Source organism: Hippopotamus amphibius, chromosome 1 (assembly GCF_030028045.1).
Source record: "Hippopotamus amphibius kiboko isolate mHipAmp2 chromosome 1, mHipAmp2.hap2, whole genome shotgun sequence".
Lineage (NCBI taxonomy): Eukaryota > Metazoa > Chordata > Mammalia > Artiodactyla > Hippopotamidae > Hippopotamus > Hippopotamus amphibius.
Genome location: NC_080186.1, coordinates 185,267,242 through 185,287,966, shown reverse-complemented (window position 1 = coordinate 185,287,966; position 20,725 = coordinate 185,267,242). Strand labels below are relative to the sequence as shown.

General features: G+C 41.0%; 1 protein-coding gene across 4 annotated transcripts in view; it reads left to right on the top strand.

Annotated features, from left to right (window-relative positions):
* Positions 1–20,725, top strand: part of EPB41L4A (erythrocyte membrane protein band 4.1 like 4A) — a 250,607-nt gene that overhangs the window by 190,189 nt on the left and 39,693 nt on the right. For all 4 annotated transcript variants that reach the window (XM_057737443.1, XM_057737428.1, XM_057737436.1 and 1 more), the window contains exons 13-14: positions 17,210–17,300; positions 19,789–19,872. In XM_057737443.1, coding sequence (XP_057593426.1) covers positions 17,210–17,300; positions 19,789–19,872 — 175 coding nt within the window. The remainder of the gene's footprint in view (positions 1–17,209; positions 17,301–19,788; positions 19,873–20,725) is intronic.

Below are 20,725 nucleotides of genomic sequence, written 5' to 3'. Positions count from 1 at the left end.
AAACTAAGACTTTGGCCGTGTGTACATTTCACTTTGATTTTGAACTACTTTCCAAGCCTGCGTTCCACAAAACTGTGATGTGTTCTGGGGACCCAGAGATGACCCTGCCCTTGATAGCATGATTGTCCTGGGTAGGGAAGGACCATTTAGCAGCAGCAGTGATGCAGGACTACTTCAGTTGTTGTCATGCACATATGAAGAATGCTGTGCGGGCAGGGGTAATGTTGTTCTATGTTTTTTTGAATGTTACATATTCTTTTACCTCTAATTCAAATGTACTCTGCTTTCGGCCACAGTTGAACTCAGCTGGTAGAGACCCAGTCTCTAAGGTCATGCTGGGGTTCAGACTTGGAGTGGAAAATTTGAAGACGGTGCTCTTGTCTTCACCTACATCAGTCACTCTGTGCTCTTTATCCCACCCACTAGGTCCCATGAAGAGGGACAGTACTGTGTGAAGCTGGGCCTCTGTGTGTATGAGAGGGGAGGGGTCATGGGTGAGCCTGGGAGCCTCCTATGCTTAGGGTCAAGCCTGCCCCTTTAAGGCTCTGCTGTGGAGGAGGGTGGAGGGGATGCTGCTGTGAGGGAGTGGCCCCAAGGTCTCCTTCCGAGCCTTCTCCACCACTCCAGACAGCTCCTCCAGCCCCATCACTTCTGATTCCCACACTCCCAGCTCTGGAGCGGCCTCCTCCCTCCAAAGCTCCCTATTCCTGGGATTCCTTCATGGGTGGCTGGGCAGGAAAGGAACAATAGCTCAAAACAGTAGGGTGTTTGTTTTTAATTATTTCTTTACTGACTGACCAAAGAGAAAAAAAAGTATTACCTTACTAAATATTCCTGCCACAATTACTTAAATTTTTATTTGAAAAACTAGACAATTAAAATGGTAGAAAGTTTATTTTAAAACATAGAAAAATTTTATTTTATTACATTGTACTGTGTTTGGCAAAAATGGAGTTGTGGTTTAAAAGGAAGATAGATTTTTTTTTTAAAACGCTAATGAGGCCAGCTATGAATTTTCATAAATTGAATTCTGGTATCCTCTCTAAATAAAACTTTAGAACTACAGTTCTAAGAGTTATTGGCATAGATTTTCACCTCTCATGTAACATTTATAAATACTAAAAAACAGGTTGTGATAGAAAGGAGACTTTTGCTTTTTGCTAGTTTATATCGTTAATTTATACTGCATGACTTGTTACTTCAGAAGAGATTCTTTTTTTTTACATGACATGTTTGTTTATTTATTTACTTAAGTTCTTATTTTATATTTGAGTATAGCCGATTAACAATGTGATAGTTTCAGGTGCACAGCAGAGCACCTCAGCCATGCATATACATGTATCCGTTCCCGCCCCTCCCCACCACTGCCCCCCCCCCCGCCCCCGCCGTCTCCCCACCCATACAGGCTGCCGCATGACAGAGCTGTGTTCCCTGTGCAAGAAGACATTCTTCTATTTCTTCTGAAGTTAAAGTAATTGAGTCAAACTCAATGACTACCCCCCTTAACCTGCATCTCAGTTCTCTGCAAATTTAAAAACCTGCCTTTTCATTTTTCAGGAATAATAAATGCCCTGGTAGCTCAAAAGCCATTGTGTTTAGAATCCACCAAGATTAGGCCTTGGCACCTCTGTGAGGAAGTGCATTCCAGAAGCCAGAGCCCTGCACCCGGCCTGCCCGCTGCCCCACCCAGAGGAGTCAGCACCAGGGCAGGCAGCCAGAGCATTCCTGCAGAGCTGCTTGGCAGAGGAGCTTGGGGGTAAAGCAGGAGGCGAGATGGCAGGAAGGAAAAGTGCATATTTGTACAGCCCTTTGTCTGACAAACTCTTGGCAACTCACGTAGGTGGGTTCCTGTCGGAAAAGAGTTTCTGCTGTAAGAAGGGCAGTAAAGACAGAATGTTTAGCTATAATCCATACTTAGCTGTAGGAAAAGTAATGGGTGAAACCATTTACAGTGGATAAACAATGCTGTGATTCTCTGATGCAGCATTTTGAGTTCTTAAGGATATCGTGCTGATAAACAGAGAAATAAGTAGTTGCAATGTAGTCTTCGGACAACTGAAAAGCTGGTTTGGGTGACAGTTTGGCATTCCCACTCTGAATCTGTGGAAGATGCTGCAGACACAATGCCCAAGGGATCGTGAAAATGACTTGTGAGTGAGGATGGTTCGTGCCTGGTCTGGAAGCAGATGGCTACTGCTCAGGCCAAGCCAGTGTTTCTGTGCAGGAGAGAGGACCTCAGTGTTACCAAATCTTCCACTGTCTTAAGGGAAGCACAAAATTTGGATATTTATAGAAACTTTCCAGAACTTTAAGTTTTGACAATTAATTTCATGTTGAAGAAAGTCTCTGTGTGCTAGATCAAACATTCCTAAGGGCCCAATATGGCTTGAGGGCTGCCTCTTCAGAACCTCTGATTGACAGAGCTGGTATAAATGGCCGAACCACCTGCCCCGGGGTCTCTGTGGGTTTCTGCAGCATCCCCTGTGGGGGTCACTGCATCAGGTTCTACACACCATGACCCCCAGCAGGAGCACTTTGTAATTGGTAGTTCAGTTGGCTAACTCTAGGGGGTGATGATGCCATACAGGTCTGAAATGATTCACATGTGGGTAGCTGACTGACATTTACCGGTGACCTCAGCTGGGTGCAGCCCAAAGCAGGAGAGATGGAGAAATGCTTTGCTATAGTGAAGTACAGTTTCATCAGTTTGATGTAGTATAAAGCCCTGGGCTGCTGAGAAATTGTAATGTCAAGAGAGTAATAATCACTTATTGAGCACTGGCTCTGGTTGGCACATTGTGTCAGACATGAGGTCAGCAGAAGCCCAGCTTGGCTTGTGGTGATCAAAACTATATTAATTTTTTTTTTTTTTTAAGGCAAACGAAAGGCAAGCTATGTGACTAGAGACTGGCATATCAGATAGCTACATCTGATAAACCTGGGTTCAGCGTCAGTCATCCCCGTACTAAGTGTGCAACGTTATGAAGTCCCTTAACCATCCTGAGCCTCAGTTTCTTTGTGGGTTCAGTGGGTGTATTACCTCGTGCCTCGCAGGTTGTTGTCATGGAGGGTGGTGTCTGCATTGGGCATAGCATTGTGTCGAGAACGTGGAGGGGCTCGGTACGCTTCAGCTTCTCTCCCCTAAATCAAAAGGAGTCTTTCTATACATAGTGTGGACCAGTCTGTGAGTCCACCTGACAGTCTTTGAATTATATTTACCATATAGCATCAACTTCACATGCAAAGGATAATATAATTATATGGAGAAGGTGGCCTTTGGAGATTGATGGGTGGAGAGAGTCATTCAAGTGCAATGAATGGGCTTCAGAAAGAAATTGGTTAGCTCTGATTTATTCTAGAAGATTAGGTATAAACAAGTATGAGAGAAGTGTGTAAGTCAGAGGGCCCCTGTGTATAGATTTCTTCTTTCCCACCTGCCCAAAGATCTGTGGGTACTCAAGGGCAGCTGTTGTCAGGCCGCATGAGGAGCCCAGAGTTGGGGATTGTCCTACTTAGCCTGTCCCTGCTTCTCAGAGTAATCGTTTTTATCCTTTGATTTTTACCCCCACCCTGTGCTCACCTCTTTCCAGGCTCTCCAGCTCCGCTGGGATAGTCTCTGGCTATGAATTGGGAATAACAAACTCCTTAGCGTGAATCCATACTAATGATGAGATTGTATGCTGGTTTTAACGTTCACATAGTTAATCATTTCATCTTCTGTGTAAGGTGGTTTTCCCTATTTGAAGTAATTAGGTACCAGGCCTACCCAAGTGCATTTTTCATGTCAAGGAGACAATGGAAACAGAAGACAAAGAGCAAAGCTGAAAGGGCTTGGAGAGGGAAGCAGAGTTGTTGAGTGAAGAGTAAACAAAACCTGGTACTGTGGAGCTATGATTTTATAAGTCAAACCCCAACCTCAATATGTTGTTAAATCAGCAACCTCACTTCTGCAGTATGAGCAGGCCTGTTGCTGTGATGGTCATCACAGAGACTGGAAACTACCTAAATGTCCATTAGCAGAGAACTGGCCTAATTAAGTAATAGATGTGTACCTCTAGGAAATGCCATGTGTCTCTTAGAAGAAAGCTGAGGGCAGGATTTGAATTTGTGTTAGTCCGGTTCTACAGTCCCGCCACGTCTGCCAAGAAAGGCCAGGTCCCCTGAGGAGCTCCACAAGGTAGGGGAGTGTTTAAAACTAATAGTCATCGAGCATCACTGCATGCCCAGCACTGTACTAGGCACCCTGCAGGAAGGACCTCCCTCATTTCTTTTAGAAGATGCTGTGACTCTCAGTGTACAGGTGAGAAGGCAGAGGCAAGGACTTGTCCAGGGCCCCAGAGCTGGAGTATGAACCCAGGTCACTTAGAGTCTGCAGTGTGGAGAGGAGGAACGAAAAATAATGTGATAAATTTGTGTCAATATGGAATGATCTCCAATATATATAAGCAAGAAAAAAAAAAAAAGCCAGGGGTGGGGGCAGCAGCGTGTAATACGTTCCTATCACACAAAAATACAATAAGAAAATAAGAAATCAGGAGTGGCAGAGAGATTTATTTTTACTCTGTGTTCTTTAATAGCATTTGCATTTTTACCATATTGTACTTTAAAAAAGCCCTTCAGATAATTGTCACGAATGCCTTAAGTTCGCAAAATGATCTCAGATGTCCATTCAAGTTTCTGAGAGCTGTATTCTTGAAAAGCTCAGATTGATCTCACGTGGCCTTGGCCTGCAACGACTTGAAGCAGGATTTAGGCTTCTGGCCAGAGGTTAAGGCTGGGCAGCACCGGTGAGAGCGCTGAATCCTAGCCACCAGACCACCAGCGGCCAGTGGCAGGGCCCTGGCCCGTCAGCTGTGTAGAAATGAATTTCCACATAGAGATGGAAAGTAGTGAAGCAAGGAAAGTGTTTATTAGGAGGAGAAAGAGCACATGTGGATAGACACATGGGCAGGCTCAGAGAGAGCATCGCGCCCTCATGGTACTTCGAATCACTCTTATAGGGCATTTCTTCTGGGTTTCTTTGACCAATCATCTTGCTTTGCCTGGTTCTGAGTCCATATTTGGTATATGTCAGGGTCCTCCCATGTGTGCACACGCATCTCTTAGCCAAGATGGATTCTAGCAAAGAGGCCTATGGGTAGTTGACGTCACTTACTATGGGGTGGTGCCCCCTCCCTTTTTGACCTCCAGGGAGCTTTTCTGCACATGTGTAGTCAGGGAGGTCTCCTTGACTTTGAGAATGAGGAATATGTGGTCTTTTATCTCTTATCTGGGCAGGGTCCATCCACTTCTCTCGATTGTCCTGCTGTTGATATTTTGGAGTTTCTGTCCACAGGGAACGAACTCCAGCTGCTTACCCTGGGCCCATCTGTCTCCTGCCTCAAGATGAGGACGTTGATATGCTAGGAAGCATGGAAAAAGTAATAGAACAATACGAGATGGATCCTACAGATTCAAATGTTAGGATTTCTACTGTGTTGTTACAGATACAACTCAAGTCTTCAAGGCAAGAGGCATAAGACACGTTCGTATCTGTACATTTAAATGTGGGGCTTAAAGTATAGGAGATTGCACTGTAGATCAAGACAGCATGCTTCGTTTCAAAGGAGGAAGACTCATATAGGACCCACAGTCCTTGGATTAGATGAAGTAGACGGCAATCACTTTGTGTTGCAGGCAAGGAAACTGAGCCCCAAAGAGGTGAAAAGATTTGCAAGTGTAGCAAGTTCTGGAACCTGGAGGGTATCTGGATGAGAAACACTAGGCACTGTGAGGAATGTCTGGAAAAAGACAGTGACGTAATAGCTCTCACACCTATTGGGCCCTTGATGGGTATTTTGAAGTTTTTGCATGTTTGTCCTCTCTAGGTCAGCTGAAGACAGGAAGAGAAGAGATTAGTAAAAATTCTCATTGCAAGGGAAATAGAACAAGGCATTCTGACCAAGAGTTGTTACGTGGGTAGTTTCAGAGATGATTTCTAGAAAATTTAAGAGAATGTTTTAGAGAGAGTGTGATTATGACTGTCCTTCAAACTGATAAGTCAGAATTAGGTAATCTACTGAGGTGTGGTCCAAATCTGACCCCACTTTCTCTTCACCCTGAGAACTCCTGCGACGGATGATATAAGCCTTTGCATTGAGAAGGCATGTGGTACAGTGGCAGGGAAAAAAGAAAAGTGTGCCTGATTTGAGTAGACTTGAATTCCTGGTCCAACTCAGCTGTGACTTGTAGCACATCATTCAACATTCTGAGCTTTCATCTCCTTGTCCATAAAACGAAGCAGTTCTTTTGGTAAAGCTGTGGGGAAGGTGGGTGGTGTCCTCAGCTTACGCATGAGGAAACCGTAGCCCAGAAAAATTGAACACTTATTCAAAGTCACACGGATAGTAAGAGCAGCAGCAGGATTTGAACCCAGGTCTTCGGAATATTAAGGCACATCTTTAGAAAATGAATGGAAAACAAAAGAAGTGAAACATGATTTGAAAGTAAGTATACATCCTCTGTTTTTCCCACACTCATGTGATTCCTTTACTTCACTAGATCTGCTTGTTTCAGCAGATATTCTTGAAGATAGTGCATTCATAGAGGAGCGACAAGTCAGCCTGATTTTATATCAGGTCATTTTTATAAGAAAATATTTAAGTTCTCTGAGACGTTTTATCTGGCAAAGAGGGGAAATGGCAGGAACTGTGTTACTTGCAAGGAACATAGAGTAGGTCGCAGAGTCAGATGTGTTCAAGGCTGTCTTCCTTTGTTAACACCCTTTTCCATTCCGCCTAGAAGCTGATGTTTATTTTCATCCTGCAAAAAATGTCTTAATATATGGCAAGTTAGTTAGATTTTCTCTAAAAAGTTAATGTTTCCGCTCTTTCTGGGAGTGTTTAGCATTCCATGCATAGCTATCAAAATTAAAAAAGCAAGGCTAAAGGCGTATTGTATACTCAAGTTAAATGCCGTAGCTTTGGTGAGTTACCGTAAATGACACTTCCCCTTTCCCTTCTCATTCAACAAGAATTTACCGAGTACTTCTTTTGCATAAGACCTGTGATGTTGTAATTAATAATAAATAATGATTTGGCCTTCACCGCCATTTCTGGCACAGAACTCCTGAAACGCTTGGAATTTCCTAAGTGATAAGAACCTTAACCGTGGAAGGAGCATTCTTCTGTTACTCATAACAAGCCCCTTTTAACCACACCTGAGTTTATGGTGAAGAAGTGACTTCTGGAAAGCCCCAAACAAGAAGGGGCTGCTGGTTGCCGGAGGAACTAAAGTTGACTAGAGAGTTGGAAACTTCACTCCCACCCCCTGATTTCTGGGGAGGGAAGAGGCGCTGGAGGTTGAATCAATCACCAATGGCCAGTAATTTCATCAATCATGCCTATGTAATGAAGCCTCCATAAAAACCTGGAAAGGATGGGGCTCCTCCGGGTTGGTGAACACGTAGATCTAGATGTGGTAAGAGTAGCGTGCTTGCCGCATGGAAGGTCTGTGCCCCTTTCCATGTACCTTGCCCTGTGCATCTCCTCATCTGGCTGTTTCTGAGTTACATCTTTTTATATGTAATAAACTGGCAATCTAGTAAGTAAAAGATTGTCTGAGTTCTGTTAGCTGATTTAGCAAATAAATTGAATCTTAGGAGGGGGTCTTGGAAACCTCTGATCTATAGGCTGTTGGTCAGAAGCGTGGGTGGTAAGCTGGACTTGCAACAGGTATCTAAAGTGGGGGCAGTCTTGTGGGGCTGAGCCCTTAACCTGTGGGATCTGACACTATCCGGGTAGTGTCAGGATAGAGTTGAATTACAGGATATCCATTCAGTGTCTTCTGAGAGTTGAAGACTTACTTGATGGTGTTGGAAAAAAACACCCAGTGCAGACCCTATTCATGGAGTGTGGGAAATGAATAAAACTTGGCCCCTGATCTAGGGGAAGTTCACCATGTAAAAAGAATACAGCAGTTATTTCGCACTTGTTAAATGCCAAGCACTGTATGAACACTTTTTAGAAATTAATGTAGTCTTCATATCCACGGTGTAAAGAATTGGTGATATCTCAGTTTTACAGATGAGAAAACTGAGACCCAGAGAGGTTTAATAACTTGTCCAAGATCACACAGTGGGTAAGTTGGCAGACCTGAGAAACTTATCTAGGTTGTGTGACTTGTATGCTTAACCACGTTGTCAGATTGAAGAGGTAAAAGATGTACTGCAATGTGGGCAGGTTGTGTCAGGTGTCGTGGAGTGGAGCATGGAAAGAGTTGTAAGTGTCCAGGGGGATAGTTTGCTTATGGCGAAAGGTGTGATCCATGATACAGTGGTGAAGGGAGCAGATTTTGAAGGATTGGTGGATTAGGACAGAAGATTTCAAACTGGGTATGCAGTCCCTGGAGGGGAGGGGATACAGGAGGGCATCCTAAGGGTTATGGGGGCCCAGGAAGTTTTGATAGAATCAATTTCCAGATTCTCTTTCCTAGAAGGATTCTGCCTGTGATAGTAGGCCTGCCCCTTCCCAATGGACGTTTTCCCATTTTCCAAAAGAAAGGCACAACTTTTTCCCATTCAGAATCTGTTATACTGCTTTGTCTTTATATATGTTTATTTATTTGGCTGTGTCTGGTCTTAGTTGCAGCATGTGGGATCTTCGTTGCGGCACATGGCCTTCTCTCTAGTTGCTGTGTGCAGGCTTATTTGCCCCATGACATGTGGGATCCAACCTGCGTCCCCCACAGTGGAAGGCAGATTTTTAACCACTAGACCACCAGGGAAGTCCCTGCTTTGTCTTTAAGTGTTAAACCTCCTGTGTTGGTGATGGGAAAGTAAAATGACCTTAATTATCAAGTGACACATCCTTGCATGTCATTTTCGCATTTTGACTTTCAGCAAAATTGATGGAGGACCCAATTGATTTGCCACCTGATAGAAAATTCAAGTTTTGGGTAATATATCACTACTTGTAGAGTTATAGGTCTACAAGTAACTCTTAGAAGTTCTTTGGGACACTGGTAATGTCTTTATAACAGAATACTTAATAGATTGAACCTCTGTGTAATATGAATGGAGTTTCTCAGCATTGAAAATCTATCCAAATAAAAATAAGAATAGAATTGTTGTGAAACTGTTTCATTTTAGCACAAAATAATATTCTTGAATGGGTATGATCCATGTAATCGTTGGGAAAAAAAAACTACCCTGCTTATCTCACTAAGAATTACTTTTCAGTAAAAAACTTACTTTTTACATTTAATAATTATTTATCAGCATTAATGTGGTATACTAATAATGTGCTATTAATAACTGTAATGATAACTTGGTTCAGAAAAAATTTTTACCACATAGAGCTTTACAGTTGTGGGAAATAAAACTTTTACTTTAATTCTTTTTTTTTTTTTTGTCACAGAAGTAAGATATTATGATGAATAAAAACTTTCAAACAAAAAACATACTACTTTGGGATACATTTTTGCAGAGGAGATGGAATTGAATTGCAGCTACAAGGAGAAAAAAGAATGCTATGAAATTTCCAACTGCTAAACTCATTTCATGTATTTTTAAAATGAATAACTGTGGATATCAAAGTTCTATGATATTTTATTACACTGGATATATTTGAGTCATGAAAGTTGTACTTTAATTAATAATTTCAGTTTTAATATTTTATTGAAGTATAGTTGGTTTACAATGTTGTGTTGATTTCTGCTGTACAGCAAAGTGATTCAGTTTTTTATATATATATTCCTTTTTAAATATACTTTTCCATTATGGTTTGTCATAGGATATTGAATAAAGTTCCCTGTGCTATACAGTAGGACCTTGTTTATCCATTCTATATATAAAAGCTTACATCTGCTAACCCCAACCACCCACTCCATCCCTCTCCCAACCGCCTCCGCCTTGGCAACAACCAATCTGGTCTCTATGAACACAGAGAACTGAAATAGTTACATTTTAAAATGTCAGTATTTACTATATGCTACAACTGGCATCCCTTGGTACTGTTTAAACCTGTGATGCAAAATGTGAGATATCCTCTTAGGGACATGCACAGAGGTACATCATTTTTCAAATCCTTTTAGTGAGTACTTGTGTAAAAAGTTTAAAGAACACTGAGTTAAAGCCTCCTAGATACAAGCTCAAATATGGAAGCAGAAAAAAAATAAAAATTTTCTCAATTTTGCCTTAGCCAAATGAGCCTTTTTAAAGCAATCTTTGCATATAATTATATATATTTTGTATTTGTATATACTTTATAAACTACTACAATTACATCAAATAAAACCTCTAAAGCAGTGGTCTAGCTCACTCCTCTGGAACAGAAACAACTTTAGTTCAGGTGTGGAACTGTCCGCCTGCCCTGGACCAAGTGAGCATAAATGTGGGGCTTGAGAAGAGACAACCGGAGAAGGTTTTCTGTATGTTGCTTTAACCTGTGTTGCTGTTGAGGGGGTTGCAGATTGAGGGGCGTGCAGGGGAGTACCAGGATAGGATGTAAGCGTTTATTCAGTTCTATTCCCTCAACTGGTGTCCTCATATCAGAGGAAGAAATACTTGGTATCTAAGAGGTTTGCCACACCTCTTGCTTCCAGCCAGCCATTCACAGGGGTTGGCATTGGGCTGGGGAGGGCCGAAAGGAAAGATGGGCGTTCCTCTGCTGTTACTGCATCTGGCAGCCCCTCTAGCATACGCAGGTATAGACCACAAGTTCTTCAGATAGTACAGCCCTTTCATTCTACTCTGAGGGCCTAAGGGAGTAAACAAATGCTCAGAAGTGCCTCTCTTGGTTTTGAACCTGGCATTCTGACCTGCAAGGAAGGGTGTTTGTGACCACCTTTCAGTTTGTGTGCCTCTGTAGCTCGGGAAGAGGATGAAGTGCCTTCAACTCTTACGTTCGCAAGCTGACCATTTTGGTCCTGAGAAAAGCAGAGGGATCTGGGAGAGTGCTGGGTCAGGGGAGAAGAAATTGGAAGCAGACCAACTAGGGAAGGAATCTTTCATGCATAGACGTATTTTCCTAGCATCTTTCTCATCCACACCCTCTCTTTATAATTTACCCTCCAGCTTTCTAGCAGAATGCCTTGTTTGATCTTGCAGTTGACATGTAGCAAAATCAGTGTCTTAAAAGTCTGTATGTTTGTGGTAAAGAGGTAACTGTGTTTAAATACCATCCTTGGGACTTTTGAATGCAGAAACAGAAAAGCAGGGGTCTGGCTGCCTCTTTGGGGTGAATGGGCTGATGTCAGGCATTTAAACTTTAAAGAATTAGTCACCAGACACTTAAACACTTTTATTTTCCAAACCATGTGTTTTGAAATTTGATTGCATTTTACATAATTTAATGTGTCAGTTCTGCCAAATATAAAACATTTCATGATGATAGGAAAAAATAAGGTTTCCTTGCCATTTTACTGTTTGTAGTTTGTGGTGTTAGAAAAATATGTTTTATTTTGCTAAGTTGCTCTATCATCTGCCATTCTTTTCCGTAGTACCCAGTCTAAAGTTGGTGAAACCAGGGCAAAGTGATTTTGTTCTGTTGATGTGAGAAGTAGAGCTAAAATGTATTTCCAGTTATTAGCTCATTCTTAATTCATGAATATCAAGTTTCTTCTTATAAGTCATTCTCGGACAGATAATATGAAATTAGATTGTCTTTACTGAAACCTTAAAATTTATCCTGATTATTTGTCTCAAGCCTCCGATACAGTTTTTTAAAAATATAGATCAGGAAAGAAAATGTGAGTAAGTGGAATAAAATTTAACCTAGAAGTTTACAAATGTAATATATTTGAGAGTTTTAAAAATGAAATCATATATATATTACAATCCCACTTTACTTATTGGCTATTTGTCCTTTCCCCCATTTAACAGAGTAAGGCATTCTCACTTGCCAAATATATTTTTTTCTTTTAATGTCACACGTTCATCCTCCATGGCCACTCTGTAAATTCAAAGCAATGGCAACATTTAAGTAGCATCAGACATTTAACTAAGGTTGACAGGTGTCAAAATGAGCTATGAACTTTGTGAGACTCATAATTCTATTTAAATGCAAAGTGTTTCTGTAATTGAACATCCATGTGGATTGAGCACCACATCTTGAAATCTTGACATCACAGGGATAACTTTTAAGAATTGCTCCCAGATCAAGTAGGTAAATAGATCCTGGGAAAGTTGATTCTGTTCCTGACAGCCACTCTTCCTGAACCAAAGGCGAGGGTCAGTAAAGACAAGGGCACTCAGTCGTGAACAGAGCCAGACCACACAGTAGCCTGCTTGTGGTCCAGTGCACACAGGCTGGAATCATTTGCATATAGGGTGTTAAAAAATGAACATATGAGACCATGGAGCATTGGACATTGGCATTGCAGTGCTGCCTAACCGGTAAGGAATTGTGTGGGCCCGTATTAAGCTGTGGTGTTTAACCATCCAGAGACAGAAAAGATCACAGGTCACGAGCTAGATTTGGCTTCTTAATAAACTATAGCAGTTCCCTGATAAACTCCTGATATTCTTCTACATGTGACCAGTCTCATGAATAAAGCGCTTTGTCTTGTGTGTGTGTGTGTGTGTGTGTGTGTGTGTGTGTGTGTTTTGCGAGATCTTAGTTCCCTGACCAGGGATCAAACCCATCCCCCCCTGCAGTGGAAGCAGGGACTCTTAGCCATTGGACCACCAGGAAAGTCCCAAGCCCCTGGTCTTTTTAATGTGAACAATATGTAAAGTGAACTGGATGCTTCTAATTCTAAATGGTCTTGCTAGAGTTAATATTTTCGGTAAAATACAGATTTATCTAGTAGCCTTAGTAACCGTATGTCATTAACTGACCTTTGTTATAGATAATCTGCGATGTTCATTTAAAGGAGTCGAAAAGAGTAGCATCTATGGCAGAAGGCTGCTTTTAAAGCTCTAGGAAGTAGCCCAGGCTTGTAGAACGTGGCTGCATGTCATCTCTCATCCCGCGTTTGCCATACTGCCACATCCAGATTTTTTTTTGTCTTAGTTTTGACACTTTTTAAACATAACATCATTATCCTGAATTTTTCCTTCTAGTGGAAAAAATAGTGGAAACAGAAATGCATCCTGTATAATAACAGACCTTCACTAAGTACCCATCATGTGTAAGACACTGTGCCTGCAACCACAGGGGGGCACAGTGAAATGTCCTTCATTTTATTAAGATTTTGAGGCCTTATTCACTTTTATTAATAGTTTTAAATTTTAATAATTGTGTATATTATAATTTATGAAATATATACATGATAATTTGTGTCTCTAGATATTTTAAATGGAAAATAACCATTTGCCTTTATCTGAAAGAAAGAGTTGCCCCAAATGGAGTGATTTGTGTAGTGTAGGAAAAGTGCCCTTAATGTTTTATATCTAGGCATGGGTAGTAGTTAAATAGCTGTTCACTTTATAATAATTTGTTAAACTGTTCATAATGTATGTTATATTGTTTTCTGGTGGTCCATTATAATTTACAATGAAAAAGGAGTGGTGAAAAATGATTTCTCCAGCCTCAAAATATCTCCTGGAGCAATGCCTGAAATTCCATTGTTATCAGTTAATTATTTTAGTTAATATTTGGCTTCTCCTTTTTCTCCTTAAAATGGAACTATTCTGTGGCCTATTAATACGTGAAGACATGAGCCCTTTGGTGTGGTTGGTTTGTCAGATCACCTCTTCTCTGTAGTCCAAGCATCTGAGCTAATGTGGGAGGGATGGTTCTGGAAGGTGGGATGATGAGGGGAGGAAACATTTGGAAAAGGAAAGCGGTTAGTGCATGTCAGCAAAGTGGAGTCAGCAAACCCAGACGATGCATAACCATCTCTCTCATCTTTGCAGAGTTCAGTAAGCAGTAATAAAACCTAGCGTTACTGGATTGCTTAGCTTTCTTCTTAAATGGCAGTATGATAAAAAAACTCACTCATTTGACGTAATTAGGACAATGGTTAAAATACAGTGTTTTAAAAGTATAGTCATTACTTTTAAGTGCACATTTAGTAACATAAAGCTAATAAGTATTGCCTAATTAGGGATTTTTAAGGACCCCACATTCATGACTAGAGAAGAGTAATTTATAGTTAGGATATGAATATTACAGGGATGGATACTCAGAAGTGCTCCCAGTGAGTTTAGGCTTGTAAGTAGCTTTTCTCCTTACAGTCTGTTTTCCTAGTAAGGCTTTTACACCCCAGGCTTGTCTAGTTCACATAGCTACAGAGGAGGAGAATACACATAAACAGATTTTTTGGTCCTTGGTACACCGTTTTGAATATAAAAGAACCATAAATTAAATTGTATTACCCTATTCTAGTTATGATGTGTATATGAGAGTTATATGACTGTTATGTTAGTAAAGTAGTCTTGTCAGTCAGACAGTTTATTTTGAAGAAGCCTGGCTATGGTGTTTGTGAGTGTCTGAGAGAGAGCTTGTGTGTGATTTTTTTCCTGAAATTCTTGTGATGACAAGAATTATGATTTAGATATTATGAATAACCGAATGTTGGTTTCTTTAAGAAAATATGTATACAATTATAGTTTGACATTTTTCTGTTTTAAAATATTCCTCAGTTTGGGGCCTACCTGTTTATTAAGTTTTTGGAAGCTTCGGAAGGAAACTAGGTGAAAGCGATCAAGCAGCCTCACTTTTCCCAAGGTTGTTAGACTGAGAAAAGACTGCTCAACAATATGGTTTCCACAGGGGAGGGTCGGGAGGGATAAACTGGGAGATTGGGATTGACATATACGCACTACTATACATAAAATAAATAACTAATAAGGACCTATTATATAGCACAGGGGACTCAATACTCTGTAATGACCTATATGGGAAAATAATCTAAAAAAGAGTGGAGATGTATGCATACCACACACACAGCTGAATCACTTTGCTGTACAGCAGAAAGCAACACAACACTGTAAATCAACTATACTCCAATTTAAAAAAAAAAAAAAAAGAGACTGCTCAGTCTAAAGAGATGAGACTTGGCGCGAACCCAGGCTTATTCCTGCAAGCTAGTTGTGCGGGGCTTTGGTTAACAGCGATGCTCACCTTCACTCAGCACTTCTTCCACTGCTGTTGTTGCTACTGGGCATTTGGGCTTTGGTCTCTCTGTTGTACCCCACCCCGCCACGCTCCCCAGCCTGGGAAATAGCCCTGGGTACATGAAGGTCCCTTACGGTATAAATTGGTAATACCTGCTGAAAACAATGCCACATTTTAAAAACATGTATTCAAAACAATTCAAGATATTGATGTTGGAGCACACATGAATGACCCCGTCCTGCCCCTGCCCCAGGCCCATACCGCATACGGTTCCGCTTTTGAGAAGCAGCTCTGTCTCAAATCCGAGCCTGCAGTTTTGGGAATCTGCCCTTGTGATGTTTATTGAGGGTTTTGGCAAAACAGCGACTGGCCATTCCAGTGTCTGATAGCACATGGGATCGTTCAGGGGAGGTAGTTCTGTCCCATCTATCACAATCTGGTGACGTTTCCCGTAGACCCCGGTCATTCTTTTCTGATGCCTGGGTTCTGAATGGTGCTCCCACATGAGCGTTCCTTTAATGCCACATGTCTTCAAGTTCACCTTTTCATTTCAGGATTCCAAAACAGGAACAAAATTCAGATATTGAACCCATGTCAAATTCCTTGCAATAGTAGTTTTCAGAGCTCTTATTTGAAACCACTGTTTGTTTCTGTGTCCAAGGTATATTCATTCTTGTTTATCATTCCTGATGAGTAGCCAGACCTGCCTCCAGATGTCCTGGAGGGAATTGCCAACTTCGGGGTGCTGACGTGTTTCTCTTGTTGTCTTTCAGTGTTCATTGCCCTTGAGAGAGCACTCTTCTCTTAGCTGGCTAGTAAATGTTCTTCTCATTGCACATTCTTTTTACTTATCTTCTGAAGAGTCTGTTTCTTCCAGTAGACCCTGAATTTAGATTGACTTTTAAGGATGAGGTGCAGGTGGCCATGGAAGGCTGTGTATTGTGGTGGTTTAGAGCTAAGGCTCAGGAGCAGGATTGCTGGGTTTCAAAGCTGGCCCCTGACTCATGAGCTGTGGGAGCTAGGCAAAGTCCTGTTTTTCTTATCTTTAAAAATGGGGATAATATTAGTATCTACCTTAGAGGATTGCTTTGAGAATTATATGAGTAAATAGACCCGGAAGTACTCAGGACAGCACCCAATACATGGTAAGTGCTCAATAAATATCAGCTCTTATTAGTATTACAGACTCACCTCACAACTTGAAAACTTTTAGTGGTGATTACACTCTGGATTGAAGGACTTGACCCATGGACGTACAAGATACCTTTCTGAGGAAGACACATCTGCCTGCCACATGGTTAATTGAACAAGGGCTTCGGGCATCCCCTCCCTGGTTCCCCCTGTGCCTCCCAGGGTGAGGGACGTGCCAGTAGAGAAGACGCATCATCAGTGCCGCACATCTCACCCCTGCAGGCTTATCAGCCTCCCTCCCAAGAATGGGATGCAGACTTCCTGGATGGGCCTGGCGACTGCACTTGATTTGGATCATGATTTCCAACATTGTGTCTGCTGGGGGCTCCCTCTGCTGGTCCCTCTAGCGTGTATGCAAATCTGGGGAATAACAGCTTTTAAAAAGTCAGTTTTAGACTTGTAGGGATATTTACATGAAAAAGCACATTTGAAAACTTTTTTTATGAGAGTGATACAAATCACATCTATATTACTCTGTTTTTGCCTTTTGCATTATGACTTGGAATATTCTCAGGTTTGAAACATTTTGAGGAGGTTTGATTGAGAACGAGTATTGTCATGGCATGCCAAGAAAGTAACTTTTTCACAACGTAGTTATCGAGGACTGATTGCAGTGGCTTACATTCCAATATAATAATCCTAGATATCTTAAGTTCTTATTTTAACTGTTGAAAGTAAAGAATGTCCATGATGTGGGAACTTTAACACGTAAGTCTCAACAGGTCCCATTTTAAAGTAGTGCCATAACCTAGATCCCTCTGGACATTGTTATGTTGAGGGTTTAGTACATTTCAGAAAATAGTACCTCTGACTTATCGGGCAGTTCGTTACATATTTGGAATTATAGTTTATCAATACAGTGTGCCATGATGTCCCTACATTTTAAAATATTTTTTTTGCTTCTTTGTGTTTTTCTGACATCCATCTTCTTTCTTTTCTTCTCCACTATCTCTTTCTTTCCCCCCCTTTGCTGCTAGGATCAAACAGCATAAATCGGGTGACTGTGAACATGGAAAATGGAGAAAATGAAGGAACAACTAAAATTATCGCACCTTCACCAATAAAAAGGTCAGTCAGTTAACTGAGAGGACACGCCACTATATGCTGTCACAGAAATGCTTTTTTTCTGTTGGCAAGTTTGAGAATCTTTTCACTCTGTAATTAACTAGTACTTTTGATGAAAATACTCTGTGGGCCAAAGAATACTTTAAAATGTCAGTGAAATATAAAACATCAGGACATGTCCCTCTCATTTGAAGGAAATGCTTCTGCCGTCATAGCATGGTGAAGTCACGGATAGTCTGTGGTCTGCCTTCTCCCCAGCAAAGTGAAAATTCCATGTGATTTTTTAAATGACATGATATAATGGACTAACTCAGAGGGACTGGGAAGTAAAGTAGATGATATTCATGTTTAATGTACTGCGTTGATTACAGCGGTGCACTGAACTGTGGCCCTGGAAAGAGGGTTTATGGCATTTAGAGGCGCAGGGTTTCAGAAGGCAGTGATTGCATATGTATGAAGAGTCGTCATGGTCCTCTGCATCAGTTTTCCCAGCAGCATCCCACAGCAGAAAGACCTTCTCTTAATGTGTTATGTGAATTGTTTCCCTGAAAGATCAGCCTTGTTCCCTGTTAAGACACTGTTACAGCATCACTTTTTCCTATCTCCAATTATGTTCATGGAACAGGATGTTACACATACAATGGGCGGCTTTCATCAGCTCACTTTCTCTATAGAGACTGCTCCACGTGCATCGTGGAGAAGTCCAAGCAGTCAGAAATACGTGACCTTGAGACTTCTTAGATCATCGACTCCTTAGATCATCGATTCCATCTTAGTAAATAACGGTGTTTTCTTTCACTGGATTGTTGCTACTTGGAGGAATATAGTTTATGATTTCTCAGCAAAATGATTCTAAGTTATGACATTTCTCAGAGTTGCAGTGTTTCCCCCAGGGTTTTGCCATCATCTTCTTTTGTTTAGTTATAGGATGCTTCCTGTACAGATACTCTTTTTGGAATGACAGATTCTTTGCTTTTGCATACCCTTTCGTTTCCCATGCTTCCCATAGCCTCACAGCTGTGGCTAGAGAGTCATCTTAATCTGTATGTACAGGGTATGCTTATGGTAAGTCCAACATAAGAACAGTAATCTTCCATGAAATTCAGATCCCAAGCCTTTTTAGAATGTACAGAAAGAGTTCAATCCCCTCTGCAACTGCATTCTTGCCGATAGGACTGATACCTGAAGGGCCGCCAAATTTTCCCACTCAAGCTCCAGAGGAGAAATAGCTCAGAGACTGAATGCAATTAATTTGCCCCCCAGGATTTCATTATTCTTTCATTGCTCTCTCAATTCCCCTTTCATCTCTCTATTGCATTTCTCAATCTCCCTTTTCTCTTTTCTTTCTGATTTATTAAACACACTCAAACTTTCTACTGTTATATTAAATATCTACCATATTTATTACTTTTCCTCATTTCAAAAGTAAGGTTTTGCTTTAGAAATCTGATCTTTCAAATAGTTTTTAACCTGTATAAGAATAATATATTGCTCACGTATAAATAAAACATACCCACTATCTACTAATGCTCTTTTACATGCCTTTGTCAAATATCTAATTTTTAGGCTTATATTGTATTAATTCCTATGTGAATATAGTGTACTAGGGTACAAGTTTATTTTCATGTTTTGAAATGACCTTGTCATTTTCTCTCTCCTCTTTCTTGACTGTTACAAAGAACTCTGCTATGACCCTATTCCAGGACAATTAGAGGACTCTTCAAAAAGTCAGGGTTAAAAGTGGATTGGAAGTTAAGTAGCTCTATCTTTTTCTGAAGTGGAGACTCCCGGGGAAGTGAGAGGTGACATACCTCCCCGCCTCCCCCTGTGACAGAAGTCTTCTGATGAGTGCTTGTGTTGCTCATGTGTTTCTAAAACAATTTGTTGGGATTGAATAACAACTCAGTTATATTTACATTCTTAGGGCAGAAAGGTGATACTAGCTCAGGAAATAGCATTTGAAAGTCATTCTGATTTCAAAAGATGAAGCCAAGATATGGCGGATGCTGGGGGCAGCGAAGGTCAGTTTGGGTAGCCTGAATCTGCCCAGAGCTGACTGGCCTGCACAGAGTCAGACCCAAGGCCAAAGCCAGTGGTCCCTGACTACTGCTGAAAAGAGGGAGCCAGCATCATGAGTGGTTGCCCTTTTTCCCTGTCCTGCAGGTGGACTCTTTAGAAAGTTTCTTAACAATTGATGACCTGGTATTTGCTTGACTTAAAGCTGTAAAACTAGAAAGAAAGAAGGGGAAAAGAGACCCCCAAAGATCTGCTCTGGGAACATGTGTTTTGTTTTTTTTTTTCCTTTTTTCTTCTTCTTTTTTTTTTTTTCAGACAGCCACCTTATATTCTTTCTGGAAATAAGTCACGAGTATAAACAAAAACACACATTTTACAACATTTGTTAAATAATTTTACTGAAGAAATAAGTATGTAAGTTAACTTCTTTTTATTTTCTAGTTATTTTCCACACTTTTTTTTTTTTAATTTAAAGCTTTAAGAAAGCAAAGAATGAAAACAGCCCTGATACCCAAAGAAGCAAATCTCATGCACCGTGGGAAGAAAATGGCCCCCAGAGGTAAAGAGAATCATTGTTTTTATAAAGGAGAACAGAATAAAAGGGGTTAGCAATTGCAGCTTGTTAAATAATGGAATCCAACTGCTTTGTGGCTGGTGATGACTAACTGTGGACAAGGCAGTCAGATTCCTAAATCATCGTGATGGAGAACTTCTGAAGTATTCAGAAGTCAACAGGATGTAAATAGTGCTGCAATGAATATGAAACTTTCTCTTGGAAAGACAGAGAGGAAAACTTGTATATACAAGAAACAGCCTGAAAGGACATTAGGATGGCTTAGGTGGTCTTTAGGATACTCGAAATGACATAATGATAATTTCCCCAGTTTCATAGTTCTTGTAAAAACTTGAGTTGAAAACTATAGCTGATGAACAGTGCTTCTAGAAGACCTTTATTCCTAGAAATATAGAAATATTTAGTTTCTTTTGTTCACAATTACCATACCAGGGACAGACCTGCATCACAGCTTACTGGCCGTACAGTTACGGTGGTTCCAGGTCTGACCACCCAGTGGTTCAGATTCTAGCTCTGCCTCTTTGCTAGTTACTTTCCTTGGCCGCTGAATTAAACATGCTGTATTTCTGTTTTCTCTTCTGTTAAATGGGCCTAATAATGTACTTGGGTGATTAGGGTTGACCTGGAGCTAAGCTGGGGTGATGAATGTAAAGCCCCGAGTTCAGGCAGCACCTGGCGTGTGGCAGGTTCATCATAAGCGCAGGTTGTCACCACTGCCACTGCTTGTGTGTGTTCATTTCTTACTGTTGCAGGCCGGTGAGACAAACCCGTTCCTGCAGAATGAAGACTTTTATGATTTGTTTTACTAGATTGTACATCTCTTTTTTCAGTACATCTC